Below are 17,334 nucleotides of genomic sequence, written 5' to 3'. Positions count from 1 at the left end.
TTCTTGCACTGCAGGTGGTTCTGGCATTCCTTCCAAAAGCCCTGTTATACGGATAGCTATCCAGGCTTGTGCTCTCTGGCTTGCCCTCTTTTACTGTGGCAGGGGAATGATCAGGGTTTCAGCACTGTACAGCTCTGAAGGATGCCTGGAGCCACAGATGTGTGCTGTGCCTGTGTCCTCCTGGCCATGCTCACATTTCTGCCTGGGACACCCTGGATGCTGAGGCACAGACAGTTACTCCTAAACACCTGTCAAGTTTTGGACTAGTTCCTTGGCCTTCTCTTTAAGCATTACCCACATGGGAGTCACTGGAAAGTTTGCTTGAGTAACAAAGGCAGGATAAAATCATAAACTTAAATTATTTTATGCTTTCTTAAACAATGACACAGCCATTTATTTACGAAAAACAGTTTTTCAAATCTGACTTTAAAGTCTCAAAAGTCTACTTTGACTCCCCTTTGTAACTTTATAAATTTATTGGCTTCATATACAGATTACAAGCATTTCCAGTCAACACACTTCTACAGAGCCAATTAGCATTTGAATATGCACATTTTCATTTTCTGTGGTCAGTATTTGCATTTATTTTTCTTAATCAGCTCTGATGATCAATGATTCCATTAATTTGGAAGACTTGTATTCCCTTTATACACTCTAAAGAAACAACTGATCGTATTGGCAAGCAGTTGATAATATTGATCATAGATTGAGCTATCTTCCTCTGACTAGAAATAGTGTCATTGCAAAAAAAGAAGAGAAAAAAGAAGAAAATCCTCCAGAACACAGCATACTTTTGATATTACTTCGAGTTTCAAATCACTGTTTTGGGGGACTTGTTGAAAATCAATACGTGCATCAACAACACCAAGAGAACAGTACATGTTATCTCAGCCTTCCATCGCTGCAGCTTGGAGATAATCTCAGGCTGCCTGTGTAGAAATGTTCCCAACGTACTCATTGCCAGATATTATCTAAAGCTGGAAAAAGTCTTCAGTCATAGATAGAAGATTAATGGTTATACTACCATGGAACACAGCGTACAAACATTGTACCTCCTATCCCTTGCACTCTGCAAAGTACACGGCTTTTATTAATATGACATAGAGTATAATGGTAATACCATCATCTCTGTACTTCAGTATCTGTGTAGGCACTCTGCTGAAGCTTAGTGCGGCCTCAGTAAGTTAGAAAAAAACATGTGGCCTCATACTTTACCTTGAAGCCAGACAAACACAAGTGCTCCTAGTTTGGAAGCAGCCATGGCTCGTGGATTTCTTGCTGTAATGTTGTCAGAATAAGGGACTGGGAGATAAGCTTCCCTACTGTCAACCTAAGTGACTCAAACTTGTCCAACATCTCTTCTAAATCTACAATTTTATGCAGAAATATAGCTGTGAGTCTGTAACCCAACCACTGTTCTACAAAAGTTATTTAACCGTGACAAGTGCAAGGTCCTATGCCTGGGTCAGAGCAATCCCAGGCACAGCTACAGGTTGGGTAAAGAAGAGATTCAGAGCAGCCCTGCGGAGAAGGACTTGGGGGTGTTGGCTGATGAGAAAATGAACATGAGCCGGCTTCAGTGTGCGCTCACAGCTCAGAAAGCCAACCGTATCCTGGGCTGCATCAAAAGGAGTGTGACCAGCAGGTCAAAGGAGGTGATCCTGCCCCTCTGCTCTCCTGAGATCTCACTTGGAGTACTGTGTGCAGTTCTGGTGCCCTCAACATAAGAAGGACATGGAACTGTTGGAACAAGTCCAGAGGAGGGCCACGAGGATGATCAGGGGACTGGAGCATCTCCTGTATGAACATAGGCTGAGAAAGTTGGGGCTGTTCAGCCTGGAGAAGAGAAGGTTGCATGGAGACCTCACAGCAGCCTTCCAGTATCTGAAGGGGGCCTATAGGGATGCTGGGGATGGACTCCTCACTAGGGACTGTAGTGACAGGAGAAGGGGTAATGGGTTTAAACTTAAATGGGGGAAGTTTAGATTGGATATAAGGAGGAAATTCTTTCCTGTGAGGTTGGTGAGGCACTGGAATGGGTTTCCCAGGGAAGTTGTGAATGCTCCATCCCTGGCAGTGTTCAAGATCAGGATGGATGAAGCCTTGGGTGGTATGGTTTAGTGTGAGGTGTCCCTGCCCATGACCGGGGGCTTGGAACTTGATGATCTTAAGGTCCTTTCTAACCCTAACTATTCTATGATTCTACAGTGGCCTAGTACAAGGTGTAGTATTATGAACCTGGGCATGAGGTGGTTTTAATGTTAACCAGAAGAACCTAGTAAACTCTAAAGAAACAGAAAATGTGTAAGGATGGGTAATGCAAAATGGAAAAGTGGGCTTTAAGATTATTAAAATACAATGCAAACTCTAATTTTTTAGGCTCTGCCTTACCCTATCAGCTTGGATAGCCCACCACTTGGACATCACATTATCCAAAGTGAAGGAACAGTGGCATTGCCTGCGATTTGTCTCACCTGATTTTAGAAACCTTAAGTTATGCAATTTATAGCCAGTTGTACTGGCTCTCTGTGGTTAGCTTAGAAAGACAGACACTGCAAGAACTGTCTGGAAAAAAAAAAGGAGAAATCTCACCCGCAGCGGTATTTTCATGGGAGTAGTGCAAGTGTCTAAGAAGATTAACTAGTAGTAATAGTTTTGCATGTAGCATTGTCTGTGTTACCAACAGTGCTTTTATGAATCATGTTTTCATAAAAACACCTCAGCCATTTATATTTAACAAATATCTTAACCCAAACAAGCATGACAACTCTATCAATCAGCATTTTTACAATTAGACCAACTCTATAGCTAGCACAAGTTAAAAGAGTCAACACCAATGTTTTTACTTATTGTCAAGTTATAAGCTGGAAGTTGAAGTAAGTTTTCCTCTGTTGCAGTACATACTCAGCACATACCAGACATTGGATTCTTTGCCATTGTTTGGATAGACCTGTGTAGTACTTAGTTTTGCAGATGAGGGAATAGCTGATGGAGCACATCTGATATACTTATGTCCTCAATAAATATTCTAAAGAAAACTTTTCAAAAATGAAAAAAGCATCTTATATAATACAATGGAAACCCTAGAAAACTTCCAGTGTCCTACTAAGTGAAGCATTACCACTATTATCAGAGTGCCTCAGTCAGCAGAAATGGAATCTGTATAATACAGTCATACTGTGCACTGAGGGGATAAGAACTGATTTTTAAAGTTCAGCTGTCAAGATTGCTAAGAAGCAGGACAGAAATGCACAGAAGGGTAGGGGGAAAAGAAGAAGCTGGACAAAGAGTTCAGACCTGGTTTATTTATCACTGTCTAAATGATGTCACTTTCAGACAGGAAAACAGGACCAGCAGGAATCCAGAGCTGGCTTTTTTTTTTTTTTAGCCAGAGTCAGGAAATCTGCATTGTGTGGCAGCAACAGAAGGGCTTTCCCAAGCCCATTCCTCCCTGTGTTGCTCGGGGTGCTTCAGCAGGTGTCTGGGGCTCCTGCACAGCAAGGACACAGTTTATTGCCTGCAGCCTGCTGTGAGCGCAGGCATGTTGCCCTGCCGAGGCACAGTGCTGAGTGGGAAGGAGCACATGATGGACGGGGCATGCAGGAAGGAACATCACAGTTGGGAAGGTACTTGGTCTCCCTGCTTGCTAGGAGCCAGGTAGGTAGAAGGGGCTGCAACTGCTGCTGCCACCCAAAGTCTCTCGCTGTGGTTTGCGGAAGGCCATGATTTCTCATCTGCGGTGGCTGCTCTTGTCAGCTTGGCAACCGAACTCAGCTGAACGCTTTGTCCATTTGGCCAGTTGAGAAGAGTGTGCGTGTGTCCCTCAAATACAGTCCCTTGTGGTCACAGGCATCACAGCTGGTTAAGTCCAAAAGGGTCTGCAAGAGCTATTGCATCTGTCCTCACTTCTCCTCCATGGAGCATTTATCCTTAATTCTCTAAAGATACTTTGCAGAAAGAGAAAGCAATTGAGAGACTGCAGTATGGCACAGGAGAGAGCTGCATAGAACACAACTACCACAGTGCCTCTCTCCCTTCTGCTGCTGAGATCCACACTCCAGCAAGTGTAGGGCTATATTTCCATGTTCCTTGGTTATGAGAGGTAACAACACATTCATCATCATCTGAGGTAACTGCTTATGAATACATATGGATCTGTTTCCAAACTGCACCTCTAGAAACCTGGATCATAGAGCCACATGGAGAGTTATGAGTAACTGGCTTACAAAGTGGGACCAAAGATAGAAACCTAACAAAGTGGAGAACTGAGTTTTGCTAAATTCAGCCTTGGATCATAAAGTTGAGCCGGGTTTGCTCCCTGCTGGCTGGGCTGGTTACTGCTGTTAGCCACTCACTGCTCCTTGACTAAGGGAAAGGGAGCAAAAGTGAAATGAAAAGGTATGGCTGCCACAGTGCAGCTTACACATTCAGCTTCATTGCTATGTGACTGCACCTAATAAATCCCGAACAAAGACACTGCGCAGGCAGGGTGAGGTGGGTAATACAACATTCCCCTACCACAAACCCAGCAGCCTATGGATGGCAGAGGTCAATGCTCTGCTCCTCCTGCTGCCCCCAATAAATCTGCCTCCCTAAAAGGCCATTGCATCCACAATATATTATATATATTAATATATTCATATTATTATATATATTAATATATTCATCAACGATTTAGATGAGGGAATTGAGTGTACTATCAGCAAGTTTGCTGATGACACTAAGCTGGGAGGAGTGGCTGACACGCCAGAAGGCTGTGCTGCCATCCAGCGAGACCTGGACAGGCTGGAGAGTTGGGCAGGGAATAACTGGATGAAATATAACAAGGGAAAGTGTAGAGTCCTGCATCTGGGCAGGAACAACCCCAGGTTCCAGTATAGGTTGGGAAACGACCTGTTAGAGAGCAGTGTAGGGGAGAGGGACCTGGGGGTCCTAGTGGGCGACAGGATGACCATGAGCCAACACTGTGCCCTTGTGGCCAAGAAGGCCAATGGCATCCTGGGGTGTATTAGAAGGGGGGTGGTTAGTAGGTCGAGAGAGGTCCTCCTTCCCCTCTACTCTGCCCTGGTGAGACCCCATCTGGAATATTGTGTCCAGTTCTGGGCCCCTCAGTTCAAGAAGGACAGGGAGCTGCTGGAGAGAGTCCAGCGCAGGGCAACAAAGATGATTAGGGGAGTGGAGCATCTCCCTTATGAGGAAAGACTGAGGGAGCTGGGTCTTTATAGTTTGGAGGAGACTGAGGGGTGACCTTATAAGTGTCTATAAATATATAAAGGGGGAGTGTCACGAGGATGGAGCCAGGCTCTACTCAGTGGCAAACAATGACAGGACAAGGGGTAATGGGTACAAACTGGAACACAAGAGGTTCCACTTAAACTTGAGAAGAAACTTCTTCTCAGTGAGGGTAACGGAACACTGGAACAGGCTGCCCAGGGAGGTTGTGGAGTCTCCTTCCCTGGAGACATTCAAAACCCGCCTGGACACATTCCTGTGTAACACTATCTAGGTGTTCCTGCTGCGGCAGGGGGATTGGACTAGATGATCTTTTGAGGTCCCTTCCAATCTCTAGCATACTGTGATACTGTGATATTTTTTTTCCATTAACAAGAATATTACCAGCATGAATTACATATTAAATTCCTATCAAATTCAATTCCCAGCAATTTCAGCATGACCTGGAAACATTTTCAAAGTGATTACACCAAAGATTAACCTGGATAAAATATGAATATAAAATACATTTCAAGAGAAACTGTACAAGTTGCCTGAATAAGGGAGTATAAAGCAGCCCTGCTCAGAGGTTCACAGCCAGGACTGGATGAGACAATGAATTTCCTGCTGTCACTAGCAGTAAAGCAGTAGGTCTTGGTATGTTTTCCAGACAAATCAATTTGGTTATATGCATTATCACATTGCACATGATGGCCATTGTGAGAAAGAGATTGCTACAAGAGGAAGCAGTTGTTTCTTGAAGAGGAAAAAGCTGTCACAGTTTGTAGAGAGGAGTTTCTGTTTGTCTGTTAGCTTTCAGGTACTAATTTCCTTTCACAGGAAAGAGCTTCTTCAGGTGAAGAGGGAAGTGTGGGAAGCCCTAGCTAACTAAACAGACTGGATTATCAGAGTGCTCCTTCCTTCTTTCAGAGCACAATGCCTATCTAGTAAGAACTGTTCCTAATTTCAGTGAAATAAGTGGGACTACAGCTGGTAGTTAGTTTTGAAGTTGTCAGACAAAATGAACAAAGCACTGATTGTGTTCTCTATCATTTTGCTTCTGGGTCTTTTTCTCCAGAATACAATTTCACCTTGTTTACTTTCCAACATAACTTTCTAGCGCAGGTGCAGATCGGAGAAGAATCCAATCATGCTACTGGATAATGTTTCGCTTTTCCAGTTAGGAAAATATGTGTAAATATGAAAGCACAAAAGACAGCTAAACAACATCATTTTATTCCAGAACTCAAAGCTATACCAGGCCTCAGACAAAAGTAACTTTGTCATCAGTGAGCTGATACACATCGGTTCAGCAGATCTCTGTGCAGCCCAATGCAGCACAGCATGAAACACTTGTTTCAGAAGTCTATGGAGTTACTTGAATGCCTAAAATATATGCAAGGTGGTTTCATATATAAAGACTTAATGTGAAGCAAATCTGACAGGCATTGCAGTTTTCATCATGTGAAATCATTGTTCTTCATGATGAATTTCCTGTTTTTCAGCAGAAAATCTAGCTGTATTTTGTTTATCAGGCATAAATTACCAGAGAAAATAATGACTTGTGACACAAAACCTGACAGACTTCTCACAAGAGCTGAACCTGAGCTTTTGGCTACCTATAAGTGGCAGCCACTTCCATTAGCAGTTGAAAGATTTTTAGTTGCCCTCACGATTTCTTGTCTCCCTCCTACTTTATTAAGCCCCTGTGTGACGATCAGCCACCCGTAAAGTAAAGGCTGGCTACACGCTGGTTTGACACTGTAGCTGTAATACATGCTGGGTTACTCAACAGCTACTCTAGGAAAGTGGCTCTGGCTCACCCAGGAGATGCTGAGCTGCTGCCAAGCCAGGGAAACAGTGTTGACTGATCAGGATGCAGGCAAAGAGGCTGACAGAGTTTCTGACAAGGATAACAGAGACGTGCCAGGGGAAAATACTGAGTCCAGAAGAACACAGGTATTATTCCTAAACAGGACAGCAGATAGGACAGTAGCAGCTGAATAACTGGAGGAGGCTTTTCCTCCTGTGGCTGTGGAGAGAGAACAGGAATACTTCTAAATTGTGGCAGAAAGAATAACTGCAATATGCACACACTGTGGACCAGACCCTACAGGACACATTTGTACATCGGGCAGTGATTTACAATCAGCTATACAAGCCGCAGGCCTTGGTGTTAATAAGCATTAATAAGTGGAGTGAGGTGCTTCTCCATGGAGGACTTCAAGTGTTACTTTGAAGACTGCTGTTGTAGGGGAGCAACTAGCTCAGAACAAGTCACTGGAGACAAGTAGGCAAGTGGAAAACCTGGGAATAGGTGGCTTGGGAGCAAGCAGGAGAGTAGTTCAGTAAACACACACTGCGGGATAAGGATCTTGAGTCGTTGGGAGAATTCTGTAATCACAGGGCTGTCCAGCACCCACTTTTGCAGGTATAAGCTGAGGAGCACATGAAATGTGCATAAACTAGGACTGTTAGTGCCACAATTATTTTTCTATGAAAACCATGGAAGCAGGGAAAGCAGAAACCTTGTTGTAAATTTTCCTATTCATCTACTGCAAATGGGATTCAGAAAAATGCACAATAGGTCTGATCCAAGCTGGAAACTTCTCTGTTTCTAAATAGGCAACAAGCTCAGTAAAATCAACAGTTTAGCTAAGGATAAGCTAAGGATACTGGGTAATTAATTCACATCTATCCACTACTCTATTTCTTTACTTTCCAGTTGGGAACATACATTTTGGTTTAACCTTACCTAAAATGTTTAGCTTTATATATCCTGCCCCTCCAAATGTTTAGTTTCACAGTTTTTAACTGCAATTGGCATCCTGTGTCTATGCTGGATTTAGCTCACTGTGGCATCAAGCACCGCCTATAAGCAACATGTCCTGAGGATGGAACACACAACTGCTTCTTTCTTCAAACAATAACATTGCGCTTTTATACTTGTGTGTAGTATTTCCTTATATCTATTTAGCAATATTTCTGTCCTTGATTTTTCATTGCACTTGTCCTTTTAAATGTTCTTGAATTACTTCTCCTAGACTGCAGGGCTGCTAGTATTTGTATGAAGAATTCAATGAACAACTGAAACTTGGAGACTGAAAGAACGTTATTTCTGCTCATCTTCCATAAAATGGTATTTTCCAACAAAAACTGGACAAAACCCATGCTGATACATGTTTCATGCACATAAGTATTTTCATTACAAAACCTCAGAATGAGATGCTAAAAATGTTTTGGCATTATAACTAAGTAGCTAGTTTTTTTTATAAACTACATTTCATAATTCTGGCTATGGATTATGGATTACATTTACACAAATATAAATAAATGTAAAATATTTTACAAATGCAAATATATAAATTAAGCAACCCATTAGCTTGATATATTTTAATTTCAGCCAAACCCTCTAAGATTTCACAATGCTCTAAAAATGCCACTGGGAAAATGCTTCCATTTGATGGCATGAATGCTCTGAAGACCTCATTTGAAAAGTAAGATAATAAAAAGCAATACTGTACCAGTTGGATCAAAGTCTGGAAAATAATCTGGACAATTCTGAGCAGTGATCCTGCCAGCAGGTGTGTCATCCCAGCACAACCAGCCATCCCACGTTCGGTTGCAGAACAGTCCTGGCCATTTAAGAGGAATGCAGTAGTTAATTCAACACAGTCACTCCTGAATCTGCTCTCTTCTACCTTCTCAAGGACTATAGCTGTCTGCAGACAATAAAGTTTTCTTTTTGCAATAAAACCTGTTGTTACTGCTACACTTTGAGTGGTATTTGAGTGCTTGGTCTTGCTGACCTGAGTATCATGTTCATTCTACTGGAAAGTAATGCTTTAAAGACTGTTGAACTGAACTTTGAACGTAGGGTCTGATCCTATAAACTTCTCTTTTTGAACCACCTTCTGTCCTTAGCTATAACACACGTGGCACCTCACAGACACCTACACCCACATTTCATTTCACCTTCTGCTGTTCAGCAGGTCTGAAAATCAAGTCTTTGAAATGTAAAGGCAGGAAGTGCTTGTGGGGATGTCCCAGCTAAAAGCAGTATTTGCAGGGACAGGTTCCTGTAAAGGTGCTGCATTATTCAACACTAGAGGTCAGTGACATAACTACAATTCCGATGAAGTGGGTACAAGACCAGCCTGTAACAGGCAGACTGTCTGCTGATGTTGTCTGGGTAGGCATGCTGTGATTCATGCCCCTTCTGGGAAGGCAGCACTGTCCAGGCTCTGTCCCAAGGACTGTTCCTAGCCCCAGAAACAACGGCCGTCTTAGGGAGACAGAACTCAGCTCATTCTTGGTTCCTGTTACAGAGATGTTATATACTATGGTCCACAAAAATTGTGCTGTGAGACTGCTTGCTGTAACATATTTTTCTGACTCACTGGATTTATTAAAGCAAAACATAAAAATCCAACTGTATACTTCCTACTTATTTTCCATTTAAAATCAGTTTGTGCTGGGGAAAAGCTATTTATCATCATGACCATCATATTAAAAGGTTATACAGTGAGAAGATATATCTTGCCTTTTGTGCTTTTGGTTCCTTTTTTGCTTTTGGTTTCTTTTTTGCTTTTGTTCAGAATTGCTTCTATGACCATGTAGGTTGTTTTTGAAAGAATCATATGGAAGGCATCTATCAACCATATGAAGTTAATAAAATATGGGCAGGTAATTGCTTCTGGTGCTTTTGAAATTATCCACAGATAAAGCTTTCTTACTAAAGCAAAAAAGCTGTAAAAAGACATCTCAAGATGCACCAATAGCTGTTTTTAAGTCAAAATAGTTGTGGATTAAAAAATGAAACATAAAACTTTCTCAATTCTTTCCCCCCAGATTAGCTGTCCAGCAAAAAAAAGATATTTTTTATGAACACTTTTTCTTCATTAGCTAGAATTTTATGCGTATCTATTTTTCCATTGTCAAGATAAATGTGCTAATGCTACTTGTTCACTTAATTAACCAATCATCGTATCAGCAGTTTTGTTGTCTATCCTTCAGGCATTCTCATGCTCTTCTCTAGCTTTGAGATGTATCTGAAAGACTTTTAGGAACTGTTTTGCAATATCAAAGAAAAAGAAGAGCAGAGAATGTTTGCAACTTGAGCTTGTATCTGAAAGACACTGCAGAATGAGTTTGCTAGGGATTTCTAGTACTAAATCCTTTTCCTTGCCTGATAAAGAAAATAAAACCACTGATGTTGATCTATACATTGTGGAATTTGTCTTTCAAGGTAATTAACAGGATATATATACACACATACACCCATAAATATATATATATACACATACATATATAGATATCCACACACACAAACATGTATTTCTCTTTTAAGCACTGCAGGAAATAGAACAGTATAAGTAATAAAAACAGAAAAAGAAGAGTTGAACACCATATTGTTATACAAATCACCAGCTAAAAGCACCACATTTTAGATGGACACAGTTTTAGTGTGGAAGTACTGCACTGTCCTAGAGGGATGTTCAGGTGCTTCCATGTGCCTGAGCAATTCATTATGCTATTTGTGTGGGATTTAAAGTAATCAATTCTACCTTGAAATGGGCATTTGTATTATACCATCTCTCCGGCTCCCGAGTGCGAGATACTATGCAGTTCTCTGCAGTTCAGTGCCATCAGCTTTGAGCCCTCATTGATTATGAAGGATTTAAACTATCTTTGCTCCAGTGTACAAGTAAGTTACATCAGGTACTGCAAAGATACCAGTGACAAATCAGACACATCTCAGCTAGCTCTGTGAAGCTGTACCAGACATTGGGCTTTCCGGCGAACCTTAGTGCTAGACTCCACTACTGTTTGTGCTGAAAATGCATGCCCAGTATACTCCTTCAGCTCATATGTTGGGCTTTTCCTCCTAGGAGGTACTGCTACTGCTGTCCTTTGCATGAAGGGAATTTCCCATCTCATCCTATCCAGTCTTTCAAATTTGCAGCTAAGAGACTTAGACCCTTGTCCATTTCCAATCCTTTATGAAGTGTGCATATGGAGGGCTGATGAAGATCCTGCAATTTAGTTGAAACCGCAACTTCAGTAGTGTTGGTATGATTCTGTAGTCACCCATTATCTTCATTCTGGGTTATAAATGAATTAAGTGCATGTTGCTATGAACATAACAGTCCCCAGTGGCATCACTTAAATCTAGCTGCCACTTGAAAGACTGCAGAAACTGCTGTGCTGTGTTGGATGGCTGCAGGTGTGCCACTGCTGTCTTCCTGCAACAATGCAGCCCTTGAGAACACTACCAGGAATTCACATGTCATGAGATGTATAAATTCCAAGCTCATATTGGGAAAACACTTCATCTCTTTGCAGCTAATAACATGAGCAAGGTGCAAAAGAAAGGTGAATCCAGCAGAGCTATCAATGGATACCAAATTTATAGAGCTGAAGCGTAAAAGAGTAATCTGGGCAGACAGTGTTTTCCTCCTCAAGTTCAGCAACTAAAGGCTTGTTTATGTCTGAAACATGATGCTTTTTATCCTGTAAGCCTGTTTAAACACTTGTGGGTTTTCCCCATTTTTTGCCTGAACAAAGACCTATTTAAAGCAAGTGAAATCTCCATATTCATCCCCAAACATTTCTGCACCAAGACCTGAATATCTTAACATCTAATTCTTCCTTGAGTCTTACAGAGCCCAGTAAAATCGTTGTGGTAAAAAGCTGTAGAAATGTCTTTGTTTGTGCATTACAAAAAATCACATATTATCTCCACCCCTTCTATTAGGTTGTGGTTTTTTAATCATGATTTTTTAATACATTTTTTTGTTAAACTATGTCATCATCATCTCTGTTCTTTATTTGCACAAATCCCTACAATGGATTCAATATTTTTTTTTATAGTTTGCTCATAACTTCTTATGGATTTTCTGTGAGAAAAAGCAACCAGAACTCTTAGTTCTGGAAATGCTGCTTCATTTATACTGTGCCTCTGTAGCACCACTATTATTTGTCATTTCCCTTTTTATTAATCTTAATATATGGCTCGTATACAGTGAAGATGCCTGCTCAGTGCATTATGAACCTCTTCTTGCTAATGTTACTGCTGAATAGAGAATACCTGAAACACCTGTACTGGTACTGAGCATGACGGCTATCAGTCAAATCACAAATAACAGAAAAACGAAACAATGACAAAGGCAAACAGAACAACATTTCTATTTAAGAGATCACCATTCACAGTCTGATCTCTGTGTGAGCTTTTTGAAAGGTTCTGGAGAATGCTATTCCCAAAGCAAGAACAGGAGATATTCAAGCAGCAAAGCACTGAGCCAGAAACATAGATGACGAAGGTACTGTCTGCATGGGAAGGAAGGAAGAGCTGTTCATTCCCTGGGCTCATTCCAGGCTTTTTTCTTTCTTTGCACTTAAGAGGATGCTAAGTAAGTGTGAATTTGACTACTGTTTACAGGAAGGAAACTGCACAGCAAGGAAGACTATGGTTAGTATACAGAAGAAAATGTTTTTTTATAGCTATGTAATGGAGCACGGCAATATACAAACAGATTCCTTTAGATTTTTTTTACCTTTTTTCTTATACGGAGGAGCTCTGTTCATCCTCTCATAGCATTTGAACTGCGAATCTATTATCTTCTGTCGTATGACTGAATTTTCAGTTACAACAGGCTCTAATGTAGGATCAGTATAATTTACAGTAGAAGAAAGACTTGGAACCATTCTCTGTACAGAAAGGAAAAACTGTTAGTACAAGTGAATAAACCAGAAGGATGAAATAAAATAAAAATCACAAATCTCTATCAGGCATTCTTCAAAGGCCTTTTATTTGCACATATGTTTAGCATTATGATGGGCTTTATACTGTTTGGAAAGTAAATGTTGATTTTTTAGTAGTTTACCTCATTGTAAACACAGGATTTTAACCAAGCCCTTTTTCTTGACAAAAGAGAGCACCATTAAATACTTGATAAAGTCTTCAATTTTTAATTTAGTTTATTGATCTGCAAAAAAAAATTTCTATCTTCCCAGAGTTACACCCATGTACTTCTGCTCGTGTTGATTTTCCTCCAGACTGCCCAGACAAAATAACTCAATGCCACAGCCTCAAAACAGATTATTTCATGGTTTATGTCACCTGCTTTGAGCTTCTTCAAGTGTGGTCATAGAAACACAGGGCAGAGAGTTTTAACCTCACTACCTGGTCTTAGCTTCTACTTCAGTACCTTTAAGCAAAGTATCCCTAAATTTGAGAGTCTGAATAGCAAGGTCCTCTTTATCAAGTGGCATCTTCTGACTTCTCCCAATTTGATCTGCCTGTAGAGCAAAAGGAAGGATCATTGCCTCTGGAAGGCAAAAATGTGAGGTAAAGAGGTTGGTTATCTTTATTTCCATACATTCAGCCATCCCTCTGTTGCACAGCCCAGGTCTGTGAGCCTGAATGGAAATGAGAGTATGGAGCCTTAGTTAATTCTGTTCTGCTTTTTTAATCCTGTATCAAGACACTTTGCATGTGGGTGATATGAAAGAATTAGCTCCTCTGCTTCCCCAAGCAAAAACAATGCTGATGTAGCACTTTCCTATTTTTCCCTATACTAAACCATACTAGAGCCACCACAAAAACATATAGAGTCATTTAAAGGCTGCTTCAAAATTTAGGATTCTCATAAACATACAAACTTGACATTTTTTTCCAGGAAAAATTAGTACACAGGTCTTTAAGCAAGCATCTGTAGTGGTTCAGACTGAAAACATGACAAGCTTGAAAATTCAACTATCAGCTTACTTCTCATTCCTTTTTAATTGCACATCAGAAGCAATTGCATCTCATCTTTTTCCCATTTGCACAACTAAAATACCTTGATAAAATACACAGCAAACCCAGTTGTTTGACTTATTTAAAAAAACGCCATTACTTTATCCTGAATCTTTTGCACCAAACCATCACAGTTTAATCTTCTTATAGAATAACAGAATCCCAGAATAGTTATGGTTGGAAAGGACTTTAAGATCATCTAGTTCCAGCCCCCCTGCCATGGCCAGGGACACCTCACACTAAACCATGCCACCCAAGGCTCTGTCCAGCCTGGCCTTGAACACTGCCAGGGCCAGAGCATTCACAGCTTCCCTGGGCAATCCATTCCAGTGCCTCACCACCCTTACAGTAAAGAACTTCTTCCTTATATTCAATCTAAACTTCCCCTGTTTAAGTTTTATAATTACACCTAATCAATTGTTTTTTCTTAATTTTATCTAATCTCTTGATACAAACATTTTCAACTATATACAGCTACTATCTGAAGACTGGAGGACAGGACAAGTGAAGGCTTCTTGCACTTAAACAGGCGCTTGAAATGGAAAGGAGGAATAAGAAGGAAGATATTTTCTGGCAGAAACAATTTTATATAAAAGTTATGTGCATATATACACACTCACAAAGATATACTTGGCCAGTGAAGCCACTTGGAACATTTCATCTGGCCATCCAAGTGAAAAAATAAGCATCTAGAAAGCCAGAACAGGAAATACAGAAGCAACGCCAAACATCACAGATCACTCACTTATGAAAAAATTAAAGGGAGTTGCTGGAGTACATGAGGATCATTTAAAAACCAACCAAGCAATATCCTAAATCCAGCATGTAGTGTAGGGAAGTGTGGATGAGGTTCTTAGACACCCTCAGGTCTCTGTGTCCATGTATTCCCACAGGCATTAGCACTTCTCTGAAGTGATTCATAGATATTTCATGCTTATTTTTTCCATTCTTATTTTGCATAATAGCTCAGTTCAAAGCTATTTGCATTCAGGAGAGGAATAACAGTATCGACAAAGAAAGCTAGAGAGACTTCCATGGCATTGCCTCTGTTCTCGATGATTCCTTTGATACTCTGGGCCAGCTTGGGAACACACCTCTATTTTGAAAGCATAACCATCTGATTATGCTTGGAAAACATCTAGTTTTCCTTGCCTTGAAACACTATTTAATTTATTTTTTGTTTTCTTCTAGGAAGGAGGTATCTGTTCTTCACATCTGTTTGACCGAACAAGATCAAAATCACTTTGTACTGACAGAGACCAGAAAGATGGTGATGTTGGCCATAAATACCATTGCAGTTTCATTTGCTTTGTGCAGAATAAAGCACAACACAGACATGAAACAATTGGAAAGTGCCAGCTACGCAGACAGAAACTGTAGAAATGATTCAGTGCTTCAGAACATTTTTCCCCTATTGCTTTTTGACCCTTTTTTTTTGGCCTCGTTTACACATAATTTTTAAAAGAACAGACCATTCTCAGGAGATTGCACAGTATGGAAACATATAAACTGGAATCAGAAGTAACATATGCCATCATAAAAAGAAGGCTCTATTTACATCTTTTAACTGGTGAAGGTGTAACAGATTTTGGTGGGGTAACACATAACTGAGACCGAAACCACTCTATTCTTAGAGGTCAGTTTCACTCCTGGAGACGCTGAAGGCCAGGCTGGATGTGTTTTTGAGGAACCTGACCTAGCTGAAGCCGATTTTTGCCTAGGTGAGTGTCTCCAGAGAGCAGCCTTCAACCTCGGCGCGAGAGGAAACACCGCGTGCAGCCGCCTCACTTCCGAGCGGCGACAGCCACCGCGGGAGCCCCAAGCCGCCGCCAGGAGCCGGCAGCTCCGCTGAGGCGAGCAGGGACTCACAGGGGGCGGTGCCAGGAGGGAGGCCCCGCCCAGAGCGGAGCAGGTGCGCGGCGGGGCGGAAGGCGGAACGGGTGGGGCTGGAAACGAGAGCAGGATGGAGAGCTCTCGCCTCAGGACCAGGGTCCGATCTGGGAGCTCTGCTCTGGCTGCCCCGGCGGTGGCAGCGTCGGCACCGGACAGAGCCGATGAGAGAGGAGGCTGCAGGGCGGAGCTCGGGGTGCAGAAAGTGCCTGCACCGGTCTCGTGAGGCGCGGGTGCGCAACGGGCAGGGCTGCCCTCGGTGCTCCCTGGTGGAGGTCCTGCTGCAGCAGGGCCTGAGCTGGGGCGCACTGTCAGTAGCTGAAAGGTGTCAGGGGAGCTGAGGGAACTGGGCTGCTTGCTCCAGGCCCACACTGAGCAGGGGCTATGAGCGTCCACCGCAGCGCATACAGAAAAGGAGGAGGACATTAATCCAGGCAGCTGCGAGCTACAAACAGCAGCAGCATAAAAAAAAAAAACGAAAGGAGGAAGAGGTGATTGTCTTGCTGTAATAATAAGCGCTGGGGCAGGCGCACACTGACTACTGGGTGCACTTCTAGGCCCCATCATTTAAGAACAGGGAGGTCTTGGATGCGTCCAGAGGAAGGCAACAATGCTGAGGACAGGGTTGGAAGGCATGTCCTGTGAGGAGCGGCTGAGGGCACTGCGTTTGTCATGTTCAGAGAAAAGGAGGCTGAGGGGTGACCTCACTGCTTTCTCCAGCTCTTCCCAAGGAGGGGAAATGGAGAGGGAGGTGCTGATCGCTTCTCTCGGATCCATGGATAGGACATGTGGGAACACTTCAGAGCTGCTCCAGGGGATGTTTAGAGTCGACATTAGGAAGCATTTCTTTACCTAGAGGGTGGCCAGAAACTGGAACAGGCTTCCTAGAGAGGTGACCAATGCCCCATGCCCATCAGTGTTTCAGACGCATTTGGACAACACCCTTAATAACATGCTTTATCTTTTGGCCAGCCCCGACGTGGTTGAGCAGTTGGACTTGATGATCACTGTGGGTCTCTTCCAACTTTCGAATTTTTTTTCCCTACTTCCTTCTTTCCCTATCAGTACCTGCTGAGGAAATACTGGATGACCTTTTTTTCCAGCCCTGCGCCAGCGGAAGCGATTGAATGGGTAATCATGTCCCATCACAGGCACTGGCTCTGTCACTTTGTGGGAAGGAGGCCTGTGCCTTCTGATGGGGGTGAGAGATGTCGATTGTCTCTGGGTAATTTGAGCATCAGAACAGAGTTGCAAAAAGCACGTGTGAACTGGTTTTTGAAACTCTTCTGTGTTCATCTGGTTCATTTGGGTTTCACAGGGTAGCAAAAGAGCACATCTCTGACACCAGTGAGGCTCAAAGATCAAGCCCTCAGCCTGAAGCAGGATGTGCTCCTGAACTCGATGGTTGCAGATCTTTTGTAGTGGGCAATACC

The 17,334-nt window shown here is 42.2% G+C and overlaps 1 protein-coding gene across 2 annotated transcripts in view; it reads right to left on the bottom strand.

Moving 5' to 3' along the window:
* The window catches only part of CALCR (calcitonin receptor), a 171,412-nt gene that overhangs the window by 46,305 nt on the left and 107,773 nt on the right, over positions 1-17,334 (bottom strand). The window contains exons 1-3 of one of the 2 annotated variants that reach the window (XM_062604982.1): positions 13,422-13,534; positions 12,768-12,921; positions 8,736-8,846 (exon numbers count right to left, since the gene is read on the bottom strand). In XM_062604982.1, coding sequence (XP_062460966.1) covers positions 8,736-8,846; positions 12,768-12,918 — 262 coding nt within the window. In that variant the 5' untranslated portion in view covers positions 12,919-12,921; positions 13,422-13,534. Of the gene's footprint in view, positions 1-8,735; positions 8,847-12,767; positions 12,922-13,421; positions 13,535-17,334 lie in introns of those variants that run through there. The other variant, XM_062604981.1, reaches the window with a different exon arrangement.

Source organism: Pezoporus occidentalis, unplaced genomic scaffold (genome assembly GCF_034315485.1).
Source record: "Pezoporus occidentalis ecotype Australia unplaced genomic scaffold, CSIRO_AGI_Poc_V1 ctg9, whole genome shotgun sequence".
NCBI classification, from domain to species: Eukaryota; Metazoa; Chordata; class Aves; order Psittaciformes; family Psittacidae; genus Pezoporus; species Pezoporus occidentalis.
Note: the sequence above shows the minus strand (reverse complement) of the source record. Positions and strands in the feature narration are given on the sequence as shown.